The sequence below is a fragment of the Armigeres subalbatus genome, chromosome 1 (genome assembly GCF_024139115.2).
Source record: "Armigeres subalbatus isolate Guangzhou_Male chromosome 1, GZ_Asu_2, whole genome shotgun sequence".
Classification (NCBI taxonomy): domain Eukaryota; kingdom Metazoa; phylum Arthropoda; class Insecta; order Diptera; family Culicidae; genus Armigeres; species Armigeres subalbatus.
This window is the reverse complement of record NC_085139.1, coordinates 172166441-172192717: the sequence shown is the minus strand read 5'-3', so window position 1 is coordinate 172192717 and position 26277 is coordinate 172166441. Positions and strand designations below refer to the sequence as shown.

At 36.7% G+C, this 26277-nt stretch overlaps 1 protein-coding gene across 1 annotated transcript; it reads left to right on the top strand.

The window, feature by feature from the left end:
* The first annotated feature begins 1094 nt into the window (after positions 1-1094).
* On the top strand, positions 1095-2627 carry LOC134205528 (cell division protein ZipA). Its single transcript, XM_062680816.1, has 3 exons — positions 1095-1291; positions 1422-1675; positions 1747-2627. The coding sequence occupies exons 1-3, from the start codon at positions 1280-1282 to the stop codon at positions 2264-2266; spliced, it is 786 nt and encodes a 261-aa protein (XP_062536800.1). The 5' UTR covers positions 1095-1279; the 3' UTR covers positions 2267-2627.
* Positions 2628-26277: the final 23650 nt, after the last annotated feature.

The following is a 26277-nucleotide window of genomic DNA, read 5'->3' as shown; positions in this document are numbered from 1 at the left end:
TGACCTGATGTAAAGGTAACTAACAGCTCCACCTATAGTTAATAAATTACAATTACAATTACAATTACAAAAATCAGGGGTTTTGGTTTTCAGTCACATGAAAATGTTGATAAAATCAAATTATTGGCAACGTTTTGATCCGGCAGTTAAGCTTGATGAATTTGGAAAACATACTAGAGCGGACCGTGAACACGAATACTAATTTAGGTAACTTATTTTAACATCACCATATTAAAACAACGGCGATATTGTATATGTATATTAACATGCATTAGGTTGAAATCCATCGATTTAGTGAACCATTAGAAACAGATAGCATTTTGACAATCAAATCCCGAACTTAACTCATATTGCAAACACTGGTATTTTAACGCACTAAAACTAATACTTCAAATGTTTTTTTACGGATGATCAGGATTAAAAACGAACTCAAGGTCCTATCTGAATAATAACGCGTTTAAAGTTTAAATGATCATTCATAAACAAGTGTTCGAAATATGAGCCATGTATAGTATTTGAGCCAAAATGGTATAGTTCTGGTCACTATCTATTTATTTTTGTTACTTCTCAAAATTGACTCTCAGTTCATTCATCATAATGTGCCCATATATAAGTTATTCAGTTGACTATTTTTCAAACAAATGTAATAACATACTGTACTACTATGAATGCAATTGATTTTTAGTATCAAAGGTAAGCAGCAGAAATTCCTGGGCTAGTGAACATGGTTCCGACTGCGCGAGCATAAACAGTCTGTGCTCCTACTTTGTGCATGTACTCACATATTCACCGAACCAGAATGAGGCCCAGTAGTGACAACAATCGGCTGGCTAGTTAGGCTGGTCGGCTCGCGTCTGATACAGAACAGTAGATCAATCCACGTTTTTTTCGCTGTTACTATCCTCTCTCGCTCTCACTGAACCACAATAATGTTTTAATTTTTTTCTACCGAACCCCGCCGACGAGTACTAGCAGTGGTGGGTGTGTAAATGGCGGTTTTTGACTCGTTGCAGTCTCGGGTCCGTTTCCCAAGGTTTGTGCACCTACTACAATGGTTCCTCGTATAAAAGCCACTTGTCAGTCCTGGCCAAAATCAGTTCTTTCTTTGCAGTGAATCTATCGGCAGTCTTGATCCGCGTTCCCGGGATCAGGATCTGTGACAATCCGCGAGTGTGCGTGTGTACTATTGGTGTATAGGCTTTCTGAATAGAAGCAGTTTACCACACAAGGAAACCTCAAGGATATTTCATCTCAACAAAAAGAAACCGCTTCACTAACCATGTTCAGATTTGTGAGTGTTGTTAATGAATAATGAAAGTGAACTAGAGGCATTCATATGGACCTTTATTGAGTGATTATTGGACATTTATGAACGAACAGTGATTGTAATTATTTTTTTGCATTTTGTTTGTGTTTTGAAGATTGTGGTATCAACATTGCTGGTAGCGGCAAGCGCCCAGTACAATGGATATAACCGTGACCCCAAGACAGTTGCGATCGTCAGCGAGCAGCGATACTTAGCCGGTGATGGCCAATTCGGTGCAGCTTACGATCAGGAAGACGGAACCAACTTCAAGGAGGAAACGGATGCTGATGGCAACCGCCGAGGATCCTACAGCTACGTTGATCCATCAGGTCAAAGAAGAACCATCTCCTATGTTGCTGGCAAAAATGGGTATGTTTGTGAAACGACGCATAGTATTTAATTTTAAATATGATGACTAAGCAATAAGATCATTCTTGTAGATTCCAAGCTTCGGGAGATCATTTGCCTGTAGCACCAGCTGGTCCACCAGCGCCTGCTCATGCTGCTCCTCAATCACAGTACCAACCTCAGTACCAGCAACCAGCTCAGCCTCAGTACCAGCAGCAAGCTCAGCCTCAGTACCAGCAACCAGCTCAGCCTCAGTATCAAGCTAACTTTGATCATCAGGGCCGCAGCTACGACAACCAAGGCTATGAAGATGGACAGTACGACCCACGCTGGAACGATCCCTCATTCAGCCAGCAACACTCCCGTGGTGCCCCAGCTCCCGTAGTAACACCTGCACCCGCCCAAAACTATCATCACCAGCCAGCTCCTCCAGCTCAGAATTATCACCGCTCGCAGCCAGCCCCAGCTCCAGTGGCTCAGAACTACCACCAAGCTGCCCCTCAGCCACAGCAGGAATGGACCACTCAGGCTCCACACCGATTCCAGCCTCCAGGCAAATTGCAATTGAACAGAACTCCTGATGGTTTTAGCTACACTTTCAATAAGGTTTAATTCCTCATCCTAAAAGCAAGTCAAAGAGAGTGTGAGCGAGTATGCGAGAGAATGCGTGCAACTACAGAACGATTAAAGATTCCCAAAGCCCCTTTCACTTGAAACCTGCAAGATCCTATTTCCTATTCAGACCCGTGCGAGTTCTGTTCAACTGTTTGTTTATGTAGTCGAGTAAGAGTTACTGCTTGTTGTGATATATTTTCGTAGGAGACACTTAACTGATGAATAGCATCTACACTACGCTATAGTTAGATCTTATTTACAGAAACCTTATTACACTTTTCTCTCAAGCAAATCAATCAATCGGAACAAAGTAATTGTAATCAGTCTGAAACAAATGAAAAAAGATTCAAAAACACTACTTTTCCGCCTATTATTGATGCACGAGAAATCATTCAACCGAATAGAGCACCCTTCACCAATTAGCACTTGAGCAATTGTACTGGACCATTCCATACAGTGGCCGTAATGCAATACCGATAGTTTTCTCGATCCATTGATTTTCAAATCACCTTTCGCCATCAAACGGATTAGCCATGCTTGACCAAACTCTGTTTCAATATCTGCAAAAGAAAACCAAAGCTGCACGATTTCCTGAAACCGCACCAAACAGCTTGTCGAGCGCTTTCAATTTCATTTGAGACTCAGTCTGGGCTCTTTCCGCAGGCCATTCTCCGTCTAACTTTAATTTGTTGGTTCTGAAAGACGCCTTCCCCTCGAGCATCTAAAAAGTCCGCCTCTCACACGCGACCGGGTGGTTGGAGGGTGCGCGCGCGCCGTGTGGGCAACAAGGAAATGTCTTGCGCGATTGAACAAACGATTCCAATGCTATAATAAGCGCGAAAACTTGTTTTCCTCCGGTCCCGCTTCCAGCACGCGCGCGCTTCGAAATAAAAACGACCAATGATTTAATGTATTCACTCTCGCTTTCGATAACTGGTGCAATCACGGTTGTATATTGCGAGAACTAACGTCTAGTTATAAATACAAGCTGTCAACTCCTAGTGAAGAATTCCACCGAATTGTAACAGACTATGCAAGCGGCTTGGGAAACGCGTGGCGGCCGCTGTGAGGAGATGTGGAGCACGCAAATCGAGAATGTCGTCAAGTTGTGAATGGTACAGTGATTAACCTTCAGGTACTGGTTGGTCGATACTAAATGTTTATGAACGAGCACCGAGGTTAATGTTACCGAACTTGTTTTTTACAGTTACGATTGCCGGTTCGCATTCGTTTGGCGACGCAGATCCGGATCAATTCGTTTGGAATTTTAAGCGATTTTTACATTTCATTTGTATTCATAATAGGCAGTATTTTAATTAATAATTAATACATAGCCAGAGAAATCATTTTAATCGGTAAAGGTAAGTTCCGGTCGATAGAGGATAACTAGGTATCTATGTTGGGATGAAGTAACATTGTGCGCTCTACTCAAAATGTATCAATTCATGCATTGGTTGGCACCGAAAGCTTTTAAAAGCATATTGGTACCACCAATTAAGTTATTGTTTCTTCTGTAGGACCACATTCTATCACAATAAAATTGTTGCAACCAAAGTCGATTGAAATGTCGCAAATATAACTGGTTCATAACAGGGCCAATTCTAGCACACGATTCTTACATACTCTAGTTTGAAATGCTTTTATTTTTCCAATGAAAATGCGTCTGTTTACAACATTCCCACATAAAATTAAGAAACTGACAAAAACGTGCATTGAATTCTAACTTTTTTTTGTTTTCACAGCTTCCGTTGACTTTGAGACTCATCGTATATCAGCAACCAATTGCCTTTTCACTCAATGAAACGTGAGTCGTCATCGGGCGATTTATCGACCCTCTGCAATCTGCAATCAGAACTTCACATGAAAGATGTGTCAGTAAATGTATCAAATTTACGCATCACTGGATATGAATAGGACCAGGATATCCAGTTCTCTGAATTGGATGTATATAGCTGGGCTCTGTATGCATCCGGGTCTGAAAATAGGCAATTGCAAAAACAGACAGAAATCGCTTGGATGAAAACAAGACACAAGGGAAGGTATCTGACTAGTTGATTTGTGTAGCCTACCTTTCCTGCAATGCACAACGGTCTGATGTACATTTATTTCAATTGAACTCTGTTTTAAAATGTTCCAATTTTGCATTTCAGCCAAAACTGATTTCACTGGCACATAGAAGATGTGTTTTTGTGCAAATGATTTTTAATGTCCACAGAAAGATTAAATATGGGCGAAGTAAAAAAAAGTATATATATTTTTGCCACCTTTCATACGAAATCCGATCATTGTTCTGTGTTCGGTTACAAACATTAGAGATTTGCGCATTCCGATAATCTTCTGCCAGGAAAATTGAAACACCAAACAATGATATGCGTGCCGTTTCTTGCTGTCATGTGAGGAATTTTCATGTGACCCAGTTTCTTACTATTTTCGTCATTGCTGGAGCAAGCCTTCGAAGTTTTGTGGCTCGTTTCGTACAGGGAAGAGTAGTAAAGAATAAGACACATTTTATCTTTGAACATTTTCAGAAGTTTGAAGTCCCTATTTTTTTTGCTTCGTACTTTGTTATTCCGAAGTTTTCCTGTGAAACAAAATTGGCACTCCGAATGAATGCCGTTTACCGGTTTTAATAAATTGATTAATTAATTTGATTAAATGATTAATAAATGAATTAAGAAAGCATTATGAGGAAAACATTTATGATAAACAAAATAAAAATAAGACAGTCCAAATCGATCTATCATTTCTTGACCTCTTGAGTGTTACGCGTTCGACGTACACCAACTGTGTTTTTTTTTTCAAGACTTACAAAACAATTATTGTAAAACAGGAAGCTTCACGTTCACCCTCTCAGATCAAACTATCAACAAGACACCCAAGTGTTGATCAAGGAAATTTTACATTAATTAAAGTCATAGTTTTTGTTTTGAAATAAGTTGCCCACAAAAAAAGCATCGCCCGACATTGAATTTCTGTCTGTCTGAACCTTATGGACTCCTAAACTACTAAACCGATCGACATGAAAATTTGTATGCAGAGGTATTTTGGGGCCGGGGAAGGTTCTTAAGACAGTTCGAGACCCCTCCCTCCTTTGGTAAGGGGGGCTTCCATACAAATGAAACAGACATTTCTACATAACTCGAGAACTAAACAGTGCATATATCTATTTTAGGCGAAACGAAGTTCGTCGCTGCCCATGATTTCATAGTTGATGTAACAACCAGCACCACCGATGTTGGGAAAACGCATTTTTATTAATTTTACCCGAATTATCATATTAATCAACAAAATACATGAACTAATCTGTCTAAATGGACAATATTAGTAGTTATTTTAAGGCCGCGGGGAATTAATTATTATTCCTTTGATTGAAGTGGTCGAAATATGCATACGGCAGTTTATGCGATCAAACAAACGTTTTGTGAAATGTTTGTTCCCATAACATGGCGTAAAAACCAGGCTACTACGTGTAGTTATAAAGCGCTAAAGAATAAGTGTAGTTAGTTCCAACGATTTATTGATTGAAGAAGGGAAATCTTTTGAAAAGTTCGAGTTTCCGGGAAAGGTTTTTCGGATAGCTCTTTCCGTGAAAATTAAAATTATGTGGTAAGGTACACCGGGGCAAGTTGAAATGCGGGGTAAGTTGAAACAGAAGCTGTAATTTAGATCTGAAATGACCGAATGTCCTGTTTATTTTTTTCAACAAACTACTCCCCTAAGCGCAACTTCTGACTGCCATTCCGGGAAGATTGCAGCTACTAGAAGCAATTCCTGCCATTGTTTATTTTCCACCCTTTACAAAATCTAAACCAACTATTTGACGTGCCAATGAAACAGGTCTCAAAATGATGTTTGGAATAGTTTTTTCATCAAATTTGAATGGTAGGCAATCATACAATGTTGAATAAGCATAATGATTATGAAAAATCGATGGAAAACCCATTTTAATTTTTGAAATATGGTCGTTTGAAACTGATCCGCATTTTTAACCTATCGGGGCAAATAGAAATGCGTGGTGTGGGGCAAGTTGAAACAACGATTCAAAACGTCACCCTCACAATTTAAAGTAATATTTTTTTTCCAAAATTCAACATGGTCCGTAAATACATCCGGAGAACATAAATTTATGAAAAGGTCCAAACTTCTGATAATAAATTTAATAAATTTCCGCCCACCCCGTCATGAATGCCCTTCTACAATGTTTACTAAAAAATAGGATAAAAACGGTCATGGTTAAACTGCATGGTCTAGTTTTGAGATTCGTAATCAATTTCTCCTCGTAGTGATCACTGGCACTCAAAAATATGAAACATTGAGCATGTAAACATTTCAGTAACTCCACCATTCACTTCCCAGTCCCCTCTTTCTCTAATCGAGGAGTTTATGAGAGATACGCTGGTTAATTAATGTGAATTTATGGAGAAGACACAACCGAATTAATTAGGCACACAATTCAAGTGAGCCAACTAATGAACCATCCTGAAAAGTAATCCGAGTGGTCACCAGTAGGACGTAATCAATCTCTGCACGCAAAAAAAAAACGTTCATGAATTCGTGAACTAACAAGTTTACGGTGTATTTTGTCGTGAACAACAACCACGGATTCGGAAACACAGTCACGGGTTTTGGAACGTTCTGGAAAACGTGACTGGTGTTTCCGAATCCATGAATTAAATCACGGTGTATTTTTGCTGGTTCACGAATTCGGGAACGCTTTTTTTGCGTGTGATAAATTTTCAGCTAAGTGCGATCTCTAGAATTTGGTCCCTGAAAATTACGTTTGTGACATTGTTGTATACTGCCCTTTTTCGCATAAGAGTCTCATATTTTAGTTTATTTTTGTGCAAAGGAGTATCAAAATCTGGAATGTGCCTTTTATGAGAGTAAATATCAAGATGAGACAACATAAATGGGACTTGATTTTCAAATTTCTAGAACAAATCCTACTATTCTATTTGATTTTCTTGAACAGGAGACAATTTTGAGCTAATTTCTGAAATAAAATAGAAACCGTCAAAAATGTACATGGGACCCTTTTGCGAATCCTGGCGGTACAGTCACCTAAACATCCTCGTGGTTCTTGAGTCTCACTGAGTACATATATTTTGTTTTTAATACGGCAAAATTAAGTTATGTCTGTATATAGCGCAGTGTTTCAACTTGCCCCGATATGTGGGGCAAGTTGAAACAATGCACATAAAAAAATATTTTCAGTATACAAAATATTTATAAAAAAGTATGGTAAGGTTGCTTATTTTTTATGCATAATCTTTGGTCCGAACTATCAAACACAGCAAACAGATTAAAAATATATCAAAGGATGATTTTTTTATAGCACTTCAAAGTTCAACTTTGAAAAAACCGTTTCAACTTGCCCCGGTGTACCTTAAAGATAAAATTATGTGTGGAAGAGTTCGTGTCGCAAAGAATTTAATCAGTACCGTACGGGGATTTTTGCACTATTACAGCATTAGAATGGTTCTGTAACAAGTGTGCAAGCAGTTACCGTTTTCATGTATTGGCCAAAGCCCTCGTTCCAACCAAATTTGAAGCAAAATGGTTCCAATCCTTATTTTAAAATACCCGAGTAGACGAGAATTAGAAGTAAATCAATTGTGATTAGATTGCAAAATGAGATATGGGAATGATTTATATGTAAGATATAAAAGCACAAAATATCAGACGACAATATCCAAATTTGCTCTGTAATATCTTGAGGTTATCAGTTAATGGTATTTAGAAGAAGTGATTAATATCTCGAGCTATTAGTTTGTTTTTATCCATAATACATCTTGATATGTAAATAACACTTCGGTGCATTTTTTGTTGTTGATATTTTTGCCTGCTCTTTTAAATCTTACATAAAAGTCCATATCATGTTTTATAATTCAGTTCTGTCCGGGTAAGGTAATGAAAAAGTTGAATAAGAATTGCATTGCAATTGTAAAAACTAAAATAACAGACCTGGAATATATTAGGATCCTTCCCGGTAAATGTGTTCGAAATATACATACCAATATTATCAAGCTGAGGTACAAATAAAAAGCCATTTAACACGCACTAATTCTTATGTGGTAGGTCCTCAGTGGCAGACCTCTTCTGTCACGCAAAAAATAAAGCTAGATTTTGGTTCTGATATGCACTTTTAGAAAATACCCATAAATTACTACACTTACTAGAGGAGGAATGGGGATTTAGATAAGTGTAATTTCCCATACACAATTTAGATATGCTCCTAAAAGTGTGTACTAAAAGTGTGACACAAATGGCTAATCATTGCGTTACATAATTAATGGATTTTCATTCTTCTTTTATATTATACTTCCTTTTGAATGATCGCGATTGTCTTAAATCAAAATATTTGGCAACAATATTTAGCAAACAAACATTATTTTATTGATTCAAAAGAATGTAATGTAAACCGTACGAAGAATCCATATCCGCAAAAAAGTGTGTTTTGGTCATTTTGGCTTATACGTCAACTATGTGATCATGGCCAGGTCGGGCCTGCTAGTATAAATAATAAAAATGAATATTAAAAACAAATTATTCTTATCTAAGAAGATATTGTGTCCCTTGTAAAAAAGGTGTAATTTTTTGTAATATTACCTTGCCGAATTGTGTATGCTAAGATTTTATACATAGAATTTAAAATTCGTTTTTTAGGTGAAAGCATTGTTCCCGTCGAAGTTTACTCATTGTGAGAAAATCGATTAAGAATTTCCATACAAGAGAGGCAAAGAGAAAAGAACATCAAAACATTACTGTTAACCATACATTATGTATAGATGTAGAGAGGGATCAATATTTTTTGGAAGCACAGTATGGAAGAAATAAGAAAACTGTATTTTGTAATTTGTCAATGTTCTCAAACTACTGTTGCTGTCTAATTGGTGAGAACTTCTCCTTATCTAATTTTCTTAAAGCTTCCATGATGGAAACCATTTCTGTACTTCGCAGATGGACACTATTCAGCCGTACGGCAGTTCCACATAGTTGCGAAAGTAAAGTGAAGAAAATAATCCTCAACATCATTTTCTAACTGCTTACGCTTTTGTGCTGAACGAAAGGCAAAGAAATAAAAGCTGACAAATTGACATTTTAGCTCTGTTCTCACCGGTCGGTCGGTGGTAGACATAAACCTACCCTCTGCTATGCTCCGTTCACTGCTTTCGACATGACGGCCTGTAAGCAGGGGATAAAGGGAAATTATGATTTTATTGCAGTGATGATTTGCCTCACTACACACCGCATAATGCACTGGCTTGGCACCGGGCCTCGTGCAGCTTTGTTGTCCCTCTTTTGAGCTTCTGCCCTTGTATGTTTTGACGTTGAGCGCAGTTCATTAAAAAGTGGTTGATGGAATGGAGGGAACTTCATTATTCAGCCTAATTTTCAATCGCTCAATTTCTGCCTTTCTCGTGCACTAAGTCTACGGAAAGGCTATAGGACCGCTCCAGAATTGAACTTTTGATAGAACACCCAACAAGAGTTTCTGTACAGTTTGCCATAATTTGCGACATATGCACAGATTGCATTAAGTAAACGGCAGGACTTTGCATCAGGTCTCCATTCACGAGAAAATAGGAACTTTTTATGTGTTTGTGTCTACTTTGAAACAAATTTTACACTCCCCCATCGAGGAGTGAAATGCTGTATACTTCGACAACCTCAGCAACCTTACAAAAAAATCGGTCAAAGACGGGTGTTGAACCCGGACCCTCCACACTTAGAGAACGTCTGGTGATCGTATGGTGATCAAAGGTGGAAGCAGCACTACGAGGAACATTTGAATGGCGCCGAGAGTACAGACAGTGAAAGTCAAGGCAACGGAGGAGATGACTACGTCGGTTCAGCGGACGATGGAAGCCAACCAGCCCCCACCTTGAATGAAGTTAGGGATGCCATCCAACAGCTAAAGACCAATAAAGCAGCTGGTAAGGATGGTATCGGAGCTGAGCTCATCAAGATGGGCCCTGAAAAGCTAGTCACTTGCCTGCACGAACTGATAGTCAGAATCTGGGAAACTGAACAGCTACCGGAGGAGTGGAAGGAAGGGGTTATATGCCCCATCTACAAGAAAGGCGACAAGCTGGAGTGTGAGAACTTTCGAGTGATATCCCAGACCATCTTCCGGGTTAGGGACAAAAGGTCGAAAGACAAATGATCGAAAAGGACAAAAGGTCGAAAGGGACAAAAGGTCGAAAGGACAAAACGTCGAATGGGACAAAAGGTCGAAAGGGACAAAACGTCGAATGGGACAAAAGGCCGAAAGAAATAAAAGATCAATAAGATCAAAAGGCATAAAAGGTCGAAATAGACAAGAAACTAAAACGGAGAGAATCAATCCCGCACCAGAGTTGCCTTACACAATTGGCAAAACTCTGTTTTTTTTAATTTTTTACAATTTTTAACAATTAAATAAAACTCATTCAATGAGTACAGATGGATATTTGAGTTTTCAAAATGTCACTTCGTTCTCTCACAATGGCGCACGCGGCACATTAAATACACCGGAATGTATTAAGGTTCCCCCAAACACACGCGACGAGACAATCTTGACGCGATTCTATTGCCTGGCGACTACGATTCTGTGGCCGTTGGTATGGAAGCGTAAATGGAGCAATGCTAGCATTAACCCAACGATAGAATCGTGGCAACAAGCTGTCGCCTTCTCGGAAATGAAATTGCTTAGGCCTGTGGGAGCCTTTACACACCGGTGTATTTGTAATGCGCACACTTGCGTGGCTGCGGCTTGCACTATTTAGACAGATTGAAGTGACATTTAGAAAATCTAGATCTCCATCTATTATTTGCACTCATTCAATAATTTTTTGGTCAATTATCTCTAACAGAACTATCTAGATATTCAAAATATTGGTTTACTCCTTCTTTGAAAATTGCTCATTCTTCAACGTTGATTGATGAGATGAGTGTGTTAGTTCTGCTTGAAAATAAATGCATTTAACAAATTCCTTTAGAATACATCCAACTTGTACTTTATCGACCTTTTGTCCCTTTAGACATTTTGTTCTTTTCGACTTTTTGTCACTTTCGACCTATTGTCCTTTTCGACCTTTTGTCCCTTTCGATATTTTGTCTTTTCGACCTTCTGTCAGTTTCGACGTTTTGTCTTCTCCACCTTTTGTCTTTCGACCTTTTGTCTTTCGACGTTTTGTCCTTCGACCTTTTGTCATAGATTCCATCTTCCAACGTCTGTCACCATTAGTGAATGGGTTCGTGGGAAGTTATCAAGCTGGCTTCGTTGACGGCCACTAGAGAACGGATCAGATCTTTACTGTACGTGAAATCCTTCAAAAATGCCGTGAATACCAGGTCCCAACGCATCATCTGTTCGTTGATTTCAATGCGGCATACGACAGTATAGAACGCGTAGAGCTATGGAAAATTATGGACGAGAACAGCTTCTCTGGAAAGCTCACCAGACTGATCAAAGCAACGGTGGATGATGTGCAAAACTGTGTGAAGATTTCGGGCGAACAACCTGTTGTTCAACATTGCACTAGAAGGTGTCATGCGAAGAGCCGGGGTACGATTTTCAACAGATGCAGACAATTTATTTGTTGGTATGGAAGCGTAAATGGAGCAATGCTAGCATTAACCCAACGATAGAATCGTGGCAACAAGCTGTCGCCTTCTCGGAAATGAAATTGCTTAGGCCTGTGGGAGCCTTTACACACCGGTGTATTTGTAATGCGCACACTTGCGTGGCTGCGGCTTGCACTATTTAGACAGATTGAAGTGACATTTAGAAAATCTAGATCTCCATCTATTATTTGCACTCATTCAATAATTTTTTGGTCAATTATCTCTAACAGAACTATCTAGATATTCAAAATATTGGTTTACTCCTTCTTTGAAAATTGCTCATTCTTCAACGTTGATTGATGAGATGAGTGTGTTAGTTCTGCTTGAAAATAAATGCATTTAACAAATTCCTTTAGAATACATCCAACTTGTACTTTATCGACCTTTTGTCCCTTTAGACATTTTGTTCTTTTCGACTTTTGTCCCTTTCGACCTATTGTCCTTTTCGACCTTTTGTCCCTTTCGATATTTTGTCTTTTCGACCTTCTGTCAGTTTCGACCTTTTGTCTTTCGACCTTTTGTCCTTTCGACCTTTTGTCTTTCGACGTTTTGTCCTTCGACCTTTTGTCATAGATTCCATCTTCCAACGTCTGTCACCATTAGTGAATGGGTTCGTGGGAAGTTATCAAGCTGGCTTCGTTGACGGCCACTCGAGAACGGATCAGATCTTTACTGTACGTGAAATCCTTCAAAAATGCCGTGAATACCAGGTCCCAACGCATCATCTGTTCGTTGATTTCAATGCGGCATACGACAGTATAGAACGCGTAGAGCTATGGAAAATTATGGACGAGAACAGCTTCCCTGGAAAGCTCACCAGACTGATCAAAGCAACGGTGGATGATGTGCAAAACTGTGTGAAGATTTCGGGCGAACAACCTGTTGTTCAACATTGCACTAGAAGGTGTCATGCGAAGAGCCGGGGTACGATTTTCAACAGATGCAGACAATTTATTTGTTTCGCGGATGACATGGATATTGTCGGTCGAACATTTGCAAAGGTGGCTGATAACAATGTTATAGCCTATTCAGATTACGCCATTAATGACATAATAATTGGTGTTTCAGGGTAAATACGCTTTATGATGTCATTATTTACGTAATATTCCATACATTTTGCGCTGTCAAAAGATACCCGCTAAAAAGAGTCATGAAGAATTTATTACGAACAATTATTACGAGAGAGCTTTCGTTCTAACTGGGATGCAGGGAGAAATTCAACAAAACAAAACTGACAAGCGTCACGCTCTCTTTGCCAGAGAGAAAATTCTATCTGTTTTCATTTCGTTTCGTAGTTGACAGTCATGCTCTTTCTGTCGCAGCAGGGTCGAATGCATATTAGATGTAAATCTTCTGAGCGCTGAAGAATAACTCGGATTGTGATGGTTTTGTGGAAATCATTTTATATGATGAAAAATAATGATGATAATTATTTATTCTCCACTTATTCAACATGAATTGTTTAAAAAACAGATGCTCTCTAGAATTAACATGAAGTATTTAACTTAAACCTAGATTTAATAGAACAAATCGAATAAATTTTCAAAGTTCAAGGGCCAATGCGGAAGACAATTTAAAACGTAGGAATGGTTGTAAACGAATATATCTGATGAATAAACATGATTTCATAAATTGTTTCAATTCTGCTCCTTGAATGGCTTAATATACTTTGGATTTCAACATTTTTCACGAGGGACAACTGTACGATTTGAATGGGATGTATATATAAAGTAGAATAACCTTAAATAAAACATGGATTGATAATGCATTAATTCATCCAAAATCCAGTTTAAATTATATCACATTCACACGATTCGATTTTGTTAGAAGCTGTATCATTGATTGTCGAGTAGAACGCAATGATTCAGTTTCCATTTTTGAAAAAAAAAATTAAATTGCTGAGTTGCCCTTCATACATGGAGATACTGGTGGAAATACATTTTAGTTCGATAATATTTCTTGAAAATTGGTCCAATCGTCCTTTTTTTATTTATTTGTTAGAATTCCCGAAAGCATCTAAATTTTTCTATCAAATCTCCGTTCAATCATAGTACAGCATCAAAATACTTTTTAAACTTAAAAATAAATTGAGGAATAGTCCGATTCCCCGAAGAACGGCCAACTAATGAATGTAGCTTCGCTCATTATCCTTAATGAGAGCTTCAAATATTCTTCGAAAAACCCTTTTCATATTTTTTATTTTATATTTTTTTTTCGTAGAAACTTTGTTCAGAAAAAAATGTTCGATTGTCGCCACACAAATGCTTGATTTCGCAAATTAAATTTTAAAACTCTCCTTGAATTCAACCCTGTATTAGCGTGCAAATGAGGAAACATGGAAACGTCAAGATATATTATCTTGCTGCAGTCTGAACACCTCGTAATAATTGGATACCCTCTCACTTAACAAAGTCATAAATAGCCCAATCTGAATAGGCTATTAGTCGTGAAATACAAAGGCGCATCATCTGTGGAAGTCGGGCCTACTACGGGCTCCAGAAGAAACTGCGGTCAAAAAAGATTGGCCACCACATCAAATGTGTCATGTACAAGACGCTGAGACCGGTAGTCCTCTATGGACATGAAACTTGGACAATGCTCGAGGAGTACTTGCAAGCACTCGGAGTGCAAGAAGACGGTGTGTGGCGGTGTGGCGGTGCGCTGTGCAAGAAGACGGTGTGTGGCGGCTAAGAATGAACCACGAGCTCGCCCAGCTCTACGGTGGACTCAGTATCCAGAAGGTAGCTAAAGCCGGAAGGGTACAATGGGCAGGACATGTTGCAAGAATGCTGGATAGCAACCCTGCAAAGATGGTGTTCGCTTCCGATCCGGCAGGTACGAGACGGCGTGGAGCGCAGCAAGCGAGGTGGGCAGACCATGTGCAAAACGACTTGGCGAGCGTGGGGCGCATTCGAGGATGGAGAGATGCGGCCTCGAACCATGTATTGTGTCGTCAAATTGTTGATTTAGTGTTTTCCGTTTAGATGTAAACAAAATAAATGAATGACAAACCGATTTTCAGCATTTTGGAAGATTTTGCAGAGAGAATGGGCTGAGTGTCAACGCTACCAAAAGTTCTGTGATGACGCTCTGCCAAGAGTGGAAACCGTCCGTGATATTGGAGTGACTCTTGATCGTGCTCTCATGTTCATCGAGCATATTAATCGGATTGTACAGGAAGGTCTGCACCTGCTTGCTTTATTAAAAAGGTTTGGAAGGGATCTGGACGATCCGCATGCAGTACTGGCTGTGTACGTTGGACTCGTTAGGTCGAAACTGGAATATGCCAATGTTGTCTGGAGACCACAATACGCTGGCCAAATTCAACGACTGGAAGGTGTTCAATAAAAGTTTGCTCTCTAGACCTCTGTGGCTTGGTCAATATTGATACGATATTTACGCGTCACTGGAATAAATACATAAATAAAAAAATACAAAAATAAATAAATAAATAAATAAATAAATAAATAAATAAATAAATAAATAAATAAATGAATAAATAAATAAATAAATAAATAAATAAATAAATAAATGAATGAATAAATAAATAAATAAATAAATAAATGAATGAATAAATAAATAAAGAAATAAAAGAATAAATAAATAAATGAATAAATAAATAAATAATTAAAGAATAAATAAATAAAAAAACAAGTAAATAAATAAATAAATAAATAAATAAATAAATAAATAAATAAATAAATGAATAAATAAATAAATAAATAAATAAATAAATAAATAAATAAAAAAATAAAAAAATGAATAAATAAATAAATAAATAAAGAAATAAATAAATAAATAAATAGATAAATAGAAAAATAAATAAATAAATAAATAAATAAATAAATAAATAAATAAATAAATAAATAAATAAATAAATAAATAAATAAACTAATAAATAAATAAATAAGTCCATAAATGTCTTTTAAGTTTATTAATTTATTAATTTCTGAATTAATTAATTCATTTATGCATTTCCATATTCTTTACTTTAATTTTTTTCTAATTTATTATTTTTTAAATTAATAATTTATTTATTTACCAATTAGATTATTCATCAGTATTTTAGATTATTAACTAATTAGCCTATTAATTAATTTATTATTTTATAATTGGTCTATTAACTTTTTAATTTATTTATTTTTCATTTTATTATTGATTCATTCATTTTTGAATGCATTATACTCAATAATTTAGTCAATTATTGATTTACATATTAGTTCATTAATTTATCTATTTACTAGTTGAATAAATAATTTCATTATGTACCAATTTAACAATTTGATTTGTTTATTACTTTTTAAAAATTTTTAGCTTATTAACCCTCTAATGTCCAAGACCGCTTTTTAACGTGGTATTTTGATTATTTTTTGTAGATAAATAATATGAACTTCAATGCTTTAAACATACATGTGGTTAAAAATTAATTTTCAAAGTTCTACATATTCATAAAAAATGTTGAAATTTGTGTTATATTTTGTTCATCTGTGTTTTCGTCCATATACCTTTGAAGAGTAAAATATTTGTAGTTTAGTGTTTAGTCTTCAACTAACCTTATTCAATAGAAGATTATAGTGGTGAATGTTGCACTCTAAAATATTTATCCAACTCGTTACACGGAAAATGAAAAATTAGCTCTGAAAATTTGAAAATTGCAATCAGGGTTTCGACTTTTCATTTCAATGAGACCAAAGCAAGCGTTTTTCGGGCCAAGGGAAAATCTTGTTTCGTTGTTTATGTTGAGGATCATCTTTCACCCATCAATCTTTTCTCTAGAATTAGCATAGGAAAATGAACGAAAATCTTACCTAGGATAAAATGCCCAATAGTGCCCCTAGTAGCGGAATTTTGCTCTTCCTGTAAGTAAGTAAAGTTTTAGAAATGTTCAACATATTAACTCTGCTTGATATCTATCAACAAGCTCTGCATCCCCTCTTCACGATACACACATTAAACACCCAAATACACGACGTTATTCGTTGAAATTAACATTTTAAAGTCTAACTGAAATCGCCCTATAGTAGACCCCCTGGGGGTCCATAATAGGAAATTGCTTCCCTATAGTCGACACTTCATTTGATTTTCATGTCCCGTTTCGGGACGTTCTTCTTCCCTATTATGGACCCCCCAAAATATTCTTATAATGGACACTCTCTTCTTTATTTTTTATAGAATTGTAAAAAATCATCTAATTTGACTTTCCATAGCATTTCTAATGCATGTAATCAAATCATAGGACTGTAAGGTAAGTTTTCCCGATAGAATTTCATAGCAAAATGTTGACATTGTGCAGTACTAATGCAAAAATGGCTGGAGGGTCCACTATTGGTTGGGGGTCACTTTACCCTATTAGATGAAAATCCTTTTTTGTTTTATTACTTTTACCTCTCACTCACTTTTCGCGAGAATTATCACAGAACAATTACAAAATTGTATGGCCGCGTCGGGATTCGAACCCAGAATAGTAACAATAATAGCTGTGGGGATGCACTCACTCTAGCCACACCACCACGCTATCTGTATGAAAGCATTAAGTTATTTGTTCCACATAAGCTACTACAATTTGCATTTATGATGCCACGAAAAGTTTCGAATATGAAAGAAAAAGAGCAAGCCAACGTTTAGCGGCAATCGAAGTGAGCGAAAAATTGTCATCACTCTCCAGGCTGTTTTTCTTTCCCGAAAAGCGATTTCTCCCCGAAAACTTTTGTGAGCGAAAATCATGTGCTCCTGAGATTGAGTGAGCATTACGAACCCTGATTGCAATAAGTCAGAATAAAAAAAATAAGGTACACCGGGGCAAGTTGAAATGCGGGGTAAGTTGAAACGGAAGCTGTAATTTGGATCGGCTATGACCCAATGCCCTGATTATTTTTTACAACAAACTACTACCCTGAACGCACCTTCTGACTGCCATTCCCGGAAGATTGCAGCTACAAAAACGCAATCCCTGCCTATGTTTATTTTTCGCCCTTTGCAAAATATTAACCAACTTTTTGACGTACCAATAAAACAGGTCTCAAAATGATGTTTGAAAGAGTGCTTTCCTCAAATTTTCACGGTAGGTAATCATTCAATGTTGAACAAACATAATGATTATGAAAAATCGATGGGAGATCCGTTTTCATTTTTGTATTTCGGTCGTTTGAAATTGCTCCGCAATTTAAACCCATCGGGGCAAATAGAAATGTGTGGTGCGGGGCAAGTTGAAACAACGATTCAAAACGTCTCCCTCGCATTTTTTTTTCTAAAATTCAGATAGGGGAACAGACGGCTTTGGCAGGTTTTGTTCTATTATTGGGGGGTTGTTGTCGACCGAATTTTATGAAATTTGGCCACAATATTCTTTGATATGCAAAGAATGTTTGGGCCAAATTTGAGCATAATCAGTCATAAAAAAACCCCTTGACAATAATAGAACAAAACCTGCCAAAGCCGTCATTACCCCTACTTGATAGTAAGCTTTTAGGGCACTGAAATGGAAAGTAGGCTTTGAAATTAAAACAACAAAAAATCAAAAACAAGTCGCCACCCACCAAACGCGGAGTTTCTGCCGCCATTGTTCTACGGGTAGAGCATAATTGCACCAGAGGTAACTGTTTTTTAATTGCTAATTGCGAATCATTACATAAGATAAGTGGACTACAAATCGAAGGGATCGCTTTTCAAGGTGCGTATTGAACTATTTACAATGGTAGTTTGTTTAATCAGTCTGCTTCAATTTAAATATTTAGTTTAAAAATAGCTGTACGGATTATGATCCTTTGATTCAAAATCCGTGCGCGGTGGACGGATTTCGATTCAGGAGTAGTTGATTTCATTCATAATATTCTCATGTTTTTCGTAGTTTTTATGTGTAAATGTGAAACACTTTAAAAGTAGAAGCCTTCATGTTCCCTTGTCAATGACAAACGTTTCATTTGCATTCGATTTCTATAGTCTAGTCTAGAGTACGGATTCCGATGTCCCACGGTATATATTGATATGAGACAATTGAATGGATCATATTTGAGTTTATTTTTTGAATAAAAGAATGTCAATATCTGGAATGTGACTTTTATGCGAGTAAACATCAAGATGAGGCGACACAATTTGGGATTTGGTTTTAAAATTTTTAGAACAAAGCCTACTATGTTATCAGTTTTTCTTAAACAGGAGACAATTTTAGGCTAGTTTCTAGAAAGAAAATCAAAATCATAAAAAAATTACATGGGACTCTTATGCGAATTTAGTCACCTTTACAACCTCGTGCATCTTGAGTCTCACTGAGTGCATATATTGTGATTTTAATACGGAGAAAATAGCTTATCTCTGTATGTAGCGCAGTGTTTCAACTTGCCCCGATACGCGGGGCAAGTTGAAACGATGCACATAAAAAAGTAATTTCAATATACAAAATATTTATAAAAAAGTTTGGTGAGGTTGCTTATTTTTTATGTATAATCTTTGGCCCGAACTAGCAAACACCGCAAACGGATTCAAAATTTATTAAAAAGCGATTTTTTTATAGCACTTCAAAGTTCAACTTTGAAAAAACCGTTTCAACTTGCCCCGGTGTACCTTAGATCAAAGAAATTATTTGATTGGATTAAAAAAACTTGAAAAACAAAATTCTAAACAATCAAAGTGTAAAATTGATAAAATCGGGAATCAAAAATTTTTGATACCCAAACCGTGTTTAGATCGATTTCAGGAGGCAAAGTAGTGATTTTTAACGAAAACAAAAATTTGGGTTGTAGAGGGTTATTTATTCATTTTTAATGTATTGTTTATTATTAATTACTCATTTATTTATTATTTTTATTAATTTATTCCTTTGTTCTTTTTTGAATGTATCCAATCCTAAATTTATCAATTATGTAATTTATTTGTTCTTGAATTTAAAATTTATTAATTTATCAATTTATTAGTTTTTCAAATTTATTAACTTTCACATGCATTTGCGCCAATAATTCAACTCTGTTCTACCGGATCTCTAAAGCGCGACAACTATATTCACCCATATTTACCTTATATTGAACAGAATTCTTAAGGTAACAAATGATGTCTATATTTCATTCGTAACCGTTACACTTGATTACGATGTGTCCAACGTTACACGAATTAGCCTTATCAGTTTCGCCGGAAAACCATGTTCTGCATAATTTGTCATATTTCATGCCGTTGTAGTGTATGCAAGTTGTACTTCTGGAGTTTATCAAGGATTTGTCTCAGGGTAAACATTTGATATGAATGGAGCATGTATACACAAATATACGTTTGAGTTCTAAACCATGTAAACGTTGTGTCTTATTGTTGTTTTTGGTGATTTATTGTTTAGTTTCTTGTGCTTTATAAAGGGTTAAGCCAGTTGTAGTTGTAGAGCATTTAAATTTTTCCCAATTTATTCGAACCATAAAATAAAAAGTTCGTTTTTGGAGTAATTCTTATGATTATTACATATTTTATATTCCGCGGTGTTGTTTATTTTTTTTTTGTTCAATTCGAATCATTTTTAGTGAAAGCTGAAACGAAATATTAGAAGGGCTTCCCGGATAAAAAATATCATTAAAATATAATAATTTTTATTGTTCCAGCACCATTTAAAACATACTTTTTACCATTAAATATAATGGAATTTTGACAATAAAATCACATGGGAAATAATGGTTTTCCACGATAAAATGAATGATAAATGGGACTTTTCCAATAAAAAAGGGGGGTTGTTATGTATCTTTACAATAAAAAAATCGAAAATTTTCCATACAAAATTCGGAGCAAAACAATTGATTTTACGGTTCTTCAATGGGATGATTTCGAGGGTCAAAACAATAGAAAACATTGTGTTTTAAAGGTTTTCAATTACTTTTTCTATTGTTTTACAATAGAAAAACAACAGGTTTTAGAAAACATTATACTCCAATATTACAATAAAAATACAATATGTACATTTAATTGTTTTACAAATTGTTTTATTTTGAAAATAATTTTAATTCAGTTCAAACTTTTTTTCTCTTATTTTAACTCGCTTTGCTGTTATTTGACGTTAGAATGACGCAGTCCGCTATAGGGTAAGACGGTATAATGCGCCCCACCTGGCCAAAACGCCCCCCTTTGATTTCTAGAAAACTACAACTAATTAAGGGTCAGAATCAGTTGATACCTATAAGTATTTGTAAACTCATCATACTATGTGAATGTGGAAATATTTTTGTATTGCACAATGAAAATAATAGCAAAATACAAAAAGTTACAGTTTTGATGTAACTTTTCATGTTTGTTTGCTCAACATTCTGGAGCGACTCCAGCATACTGTCCGCAAAACTTGCACTGGAACACTCAGTTGGGCAACAAAATAATTTTTCTCAGTGGTTAATATGATAAAAAATTGCTTCCATCTTCAAAAATGTAACGATTTTCGAAAACATGTTTCACTGGCCAAAACGCCCCAGTGTAGGCAGGACGATATGCCCTTACCAACTGGACACAAGCGCAGCGAGCCTGCAGCAGTTGCTTCCAAATTGTATGGAAAATATTGAAATGTGATTCACACCTGCTTAAATGGACTTTTGTTGGTTTTTTAATGTCAAGCGTATGAGGATTTGTAACCTTTTTATTAAGGGATTGATAAAATACTTATGAAGGGCTATGAAACGTCTTTGGTTAAGGTGGGGCGTATTGCCCAGGCACTTTTTAAAATCCATTTTTTCACGACTTTCCATATAAGCTTTATAACGTGTTATCTGTGATATTTTTATATGACTACTCACGGGCAATGCATTTGCGACTTACTGGACTACCAAATAAAACAAAGTTTGCATAAATTGCGTTGAAAAGTAAAAAGTTATCAAGGAGTTGCCTTAGGGGGGGCATATTATACCGTCTTACCCTACTCGTTAACCACGCCGTAACTACTGCTACAAGGGAAGGGATTTTGATTTATCTCCTAGGCTTGCCAAAAACTCCTCGCCGAGTAGAAAATGAGCAAGAGCAAGAGTTTTTTTGAGGAGCAGAAATAAGCATCAAAACTCACAACATTGTGCATCATTAAACCCGAGCTTGTGCGTCGCAAAACAAGAGCGAGTCTATCTGTTCATCTTTTTCTTGTGGTGCGTCACTCACGTACACTCACACTCAAAACAGCCTCCAAGATTTTATCACATACAAAGCGTCGCTCCGGAGGCTCAATGAATGCTCTTTCGCCCGACGCCTCACTCACATGTGTTTTTATTTTGCTTTTCCTCACTCTGCGTTTTTGCACCTCTGCTTTTTACGCTTCCACTCAATTGTGAGGACGCGAAGGCAGCATTTTGCTGATGATGATTTTATTTGACTCTAGCGAGGGTGAGGAGTTTTGTCAAGCCTAACTTATTTTTCCTTGCATGGGTGGATCGAAGTTTTTCTTGAACACATACATATAGATATAAACCTGTGAAAATGTAAATTATAAAAGAATGTCAGTTTTATTAGAGTAAGTACATCAGAAAAAAATACCTGCATCAGTTCTTATTACATCCCGTTGGTAAGATTGGCCAATGATAGCCGCTGAACGATCTTGAATCAGTGAAGGCAGCGAGCAGCAGTATTTCATCAAGCTTCATTTTTAAAAAGGAACAAGGATACATGTTACCAAAAATGTTCCGAATTGCTTCGACAATTGAGATTTAAGGACTTTAAAGATTCTCCCGCATCAATATCATCGCAGGTATTATGATGATAACACTTAACCACTGCGTCCATTACAGGCGTGATTCGCTGGTTGGGATTTTAATACATGGGTCATTTTTTAGTTGGGCCTCCGCTGGTTGGGCCATGGCCCAACTAAAAAGCATTCATACATAAAAATTCAATACAAACGCCGAAAATGGGTTTTGACGTCATTGGACATCATTTGCGATGTTCAAGTTGAAATGCACGAGTTCAAATTGATGTCATTTGACCCAACTAAAAAACAGAATTCGTTAGTTGGGTCGAGATTGTGACCGAAGCCGAGCCCAAGCAGCGGATCACGACTGTACATTGAACGTTTGTAGTATAACACTTCAGACATTTACCTCGATTCAGAAGCGATCACCGTTTGCCCAGCACCACTAACAGTAATTAAAAAGACACTTCCTGCTCTATACAGTTTCAATATTTTCGTCTTTCTACTAATTATAAACAAAACTGTACACTCTCAAATTAATCCACCCATTCTCGAAGTTAAATGATAAGCAAAAGTTTTTGTTCCCTTTCATTTTTTTAATTTAAATTTTTATTACATAATATTTCTTGACCTTCAATATGAAATATATACTTGAGAATCGGTACATATTTTTTACCCTTCTTACACCCTAAGAAGGGTATAAAGATCGCTTGAAAAACCGACTTTTTATCCGAGGCTCGGAGACCCGAGTCGTATATACCAATCAACTCAGCTCGACGAACTGAGCACATGTATGTATGTGTGTGTGTGTGTGTGTGTGTGTGTGTGTGTGTGTGTGTGTGTGTGTGTGTGTGTGTGTGTGTGTGTGTGTGTGTGTGTGTGTGTGTGTGTGTGTGCGTGTGTGCGTGTGTGCGTGTGTGCGTATGTGTGTGCGTTATCTCACATCAAGATCTCAGCCGTCCGTGGACCGATTTGCACGATTTTAACACTAAACGAAAGCTATGACTTTGTCATTGTACGAGTTCAATTTTGCAATCGGACATTTGGTTCCAGAGATATGTGAGAAATACGAACATGAAGTGCATTTTCAGAAAACTAACAAAATAATGTCACTTAAATATCTCAGCCGTCTGTAAACCAATTTGCATGATTTTATCTTTAAACGAAAGCTATGACTTTGCCATTGAACCCATTGTATTTTGTTTTTGCAATTATACATTGGGTTCCGGAGATATCTCTGAAATACGAACATAAAGCATTAGACGTATCAACTTCACACATTGGTAAAATATGTCCCATCAAGATCTCAGTCGTCCTTGGACCGATTTGTGCGATTTTATCTTTAAACGAAAGCTATGTTTTTGTCATTGGACCCATTCATTTTTTAACTGCAATTGGAAATTCGGTTTCAGAGATATCTGTGAAATACGAATATGAGACATATTTTCAGACTACTAATGAAGAATTGTCACACCAATATCTCAGCCGTCTATGACCCGATTTGAATTCTTTTGGGCTTAAAGAAACGCTGTAATATTGCCATTTAAGGCGGCAAATCAAATCTGCAGTCTTTTTGTATTTTTTAAAAATTATTAAATTTCCAGAAATTTCCCTTTTTACCCTTCTTACACCCTAAGAAGGGTATAAAGATCGCTTGAAAAACCGACTTTTTATCCGAGGCTCGGAGACCCAAGTCGTATATACCAATCAACTCAGCTCGACGAACTGAGCACATGTATGTATTGGGTCAGACACAATGGATACGTTTGCGTGCGGTTTGACAGTTTTCCCATGGCAAAACTGTCAAAACACACGCAAAAGTATACATTGTGTTTGGCCCATATATGTGTGTGTGTGTGCGTGTGTGCGTGTGTGCGTATGTGTGTGCGTTACAAAAATCTCACATCAAGATCTCAGCCGTCCGTGGACCGATTTGCACGATTTTTAACACTAAACGAAAGCTATGATATTGTCATTGTACAAGTTCAATTTTTTTTGCAATCGGACATTTGGTTCCAGAGATATGTGAGAAATACGAACATGAAGTGTATTTTCAGAAAACTAACAAAATAATGTCACTTAAATATCTCAGCCGTCTGTAAACCAATTTGCATGATTTTATCTTTAAACGAAAGCTATGACTTCGCCATTGAACCCATTGTATTTTGTTTTTGCAATTAGACATTGGGTTCCGGAGATATCTCTGAAATACGAACATAAAGCATTAGACGTATCAACTTTACACATTGGTAAAATATGTCCCAACAAGATCTCAGTCGTCCTTGGACCGATTTGTGCGATTTTATCTTTAAACGAAAGCTACAAAAATTGTAATATGCACTGGGCACACACAACCATTCAAAAGTGTAAGAAGGGTTGCGTTCACTGTAGGTGGATTAAGTCGGGTTTTTTTCATTTAAAAGCAAAGCTATTGTTATTTTATTGTTTTCAATTGTTATTTCATCAATATAATAAATCCATGAAATATTCCAAAATTATTATTTTTTTCTTTAAGACGGGTTTCCTGTTCATCCAGGTAGAATACTTTTATAATTTGTTTAGTTTTTGGATAAGCAATACTAAACATAAGCAAACAATAAAAATATAATAGAATGTATCGGTAACATTTGAATATATTGTACTTCTAATGTAAGTACAATAAAGATCTTTAACAACCGTGAATATTTTACAATAAGCGTACAATAGTTTGTATTGTTTACCACAAAATCTATTGTATTTCAATGGGTTATGTGATACAAGCTACTGTTAATTTTTATCCGGGTTGTCATCATTGTTGGGTTCCGTTAAATATTTAAAAAATCTTTAGATTTGTCTGAAATCATTCGATACATCGCATGCTAGTTCACAAACGAAGTCCTAAGTGTTTGACTGTTTTCAATCATAAACTAAAGGGTCCCATCAGAATCCTTGGAATTCTATCCAATCTGCTCTCAAGTCGTCGCAATTCTAAAGACAACTCACCTGAACACGTCATCTTCGTGAGTGCAAATCCTCATGCTAATAGATCGGATTGAAAATAATTAAGCCTGGAACAGAAAAGAGCAGACCCTCATTGTTTACCATCGTTTTGACATTTTTTGTATCTATCTGGGGTATTACGCCTTTGCGGCTTCTGCCCGGTCGAAGCTCATCTTTTTTTCGGCGAACCGAGTGCGGCGCAAGACCAAAGGATGCTTAAAGCCAAAAACTGAACTGACTTTGTTGTCCCTATTTAGTAGCAAGGTATTATTTTCTTTCTGTCCGTTCAGTTTTTCTTTCATTTGCGTGAAAGCCGAATTTCAACCGGGCTTACACATCAAGCCTGCTGATGACGGCCCATACCTAGTAGAGTCGGTAGGATATTTGATTCCTAGCTCGAAAGGAAGAGTGAAGCAAATCGTCAAAGCTGGTACGACGGACAGCAACAGTGTCAAACGATAGATTACTGCGCATCCTTTTTTTGATTTGATCGGCTAAATCGGCTCACTTCTGGTGCCTTCAGGTAAACGGAAGGCAAAGTTTAGTTTTGCAAGCAAGTACGCAGGTCTTTAGAAAAATGCAATTATCATCATTTACGATGAAAATTGATAATAAGCTGAAACTGACAGACAGAGGGATGCATTCGGTGCGTGGAGTTGAAAAAACTTTCCCCTTTGCATACTTTGCAGGATTATCGCATCCCTGCATCAATGAAAAACACAAGGAGGACAGGTCAGGCGCAGGTAACGAAAGCTCGTTAGGATTGGTATAAGTATAAAAAATAATATTTATATTA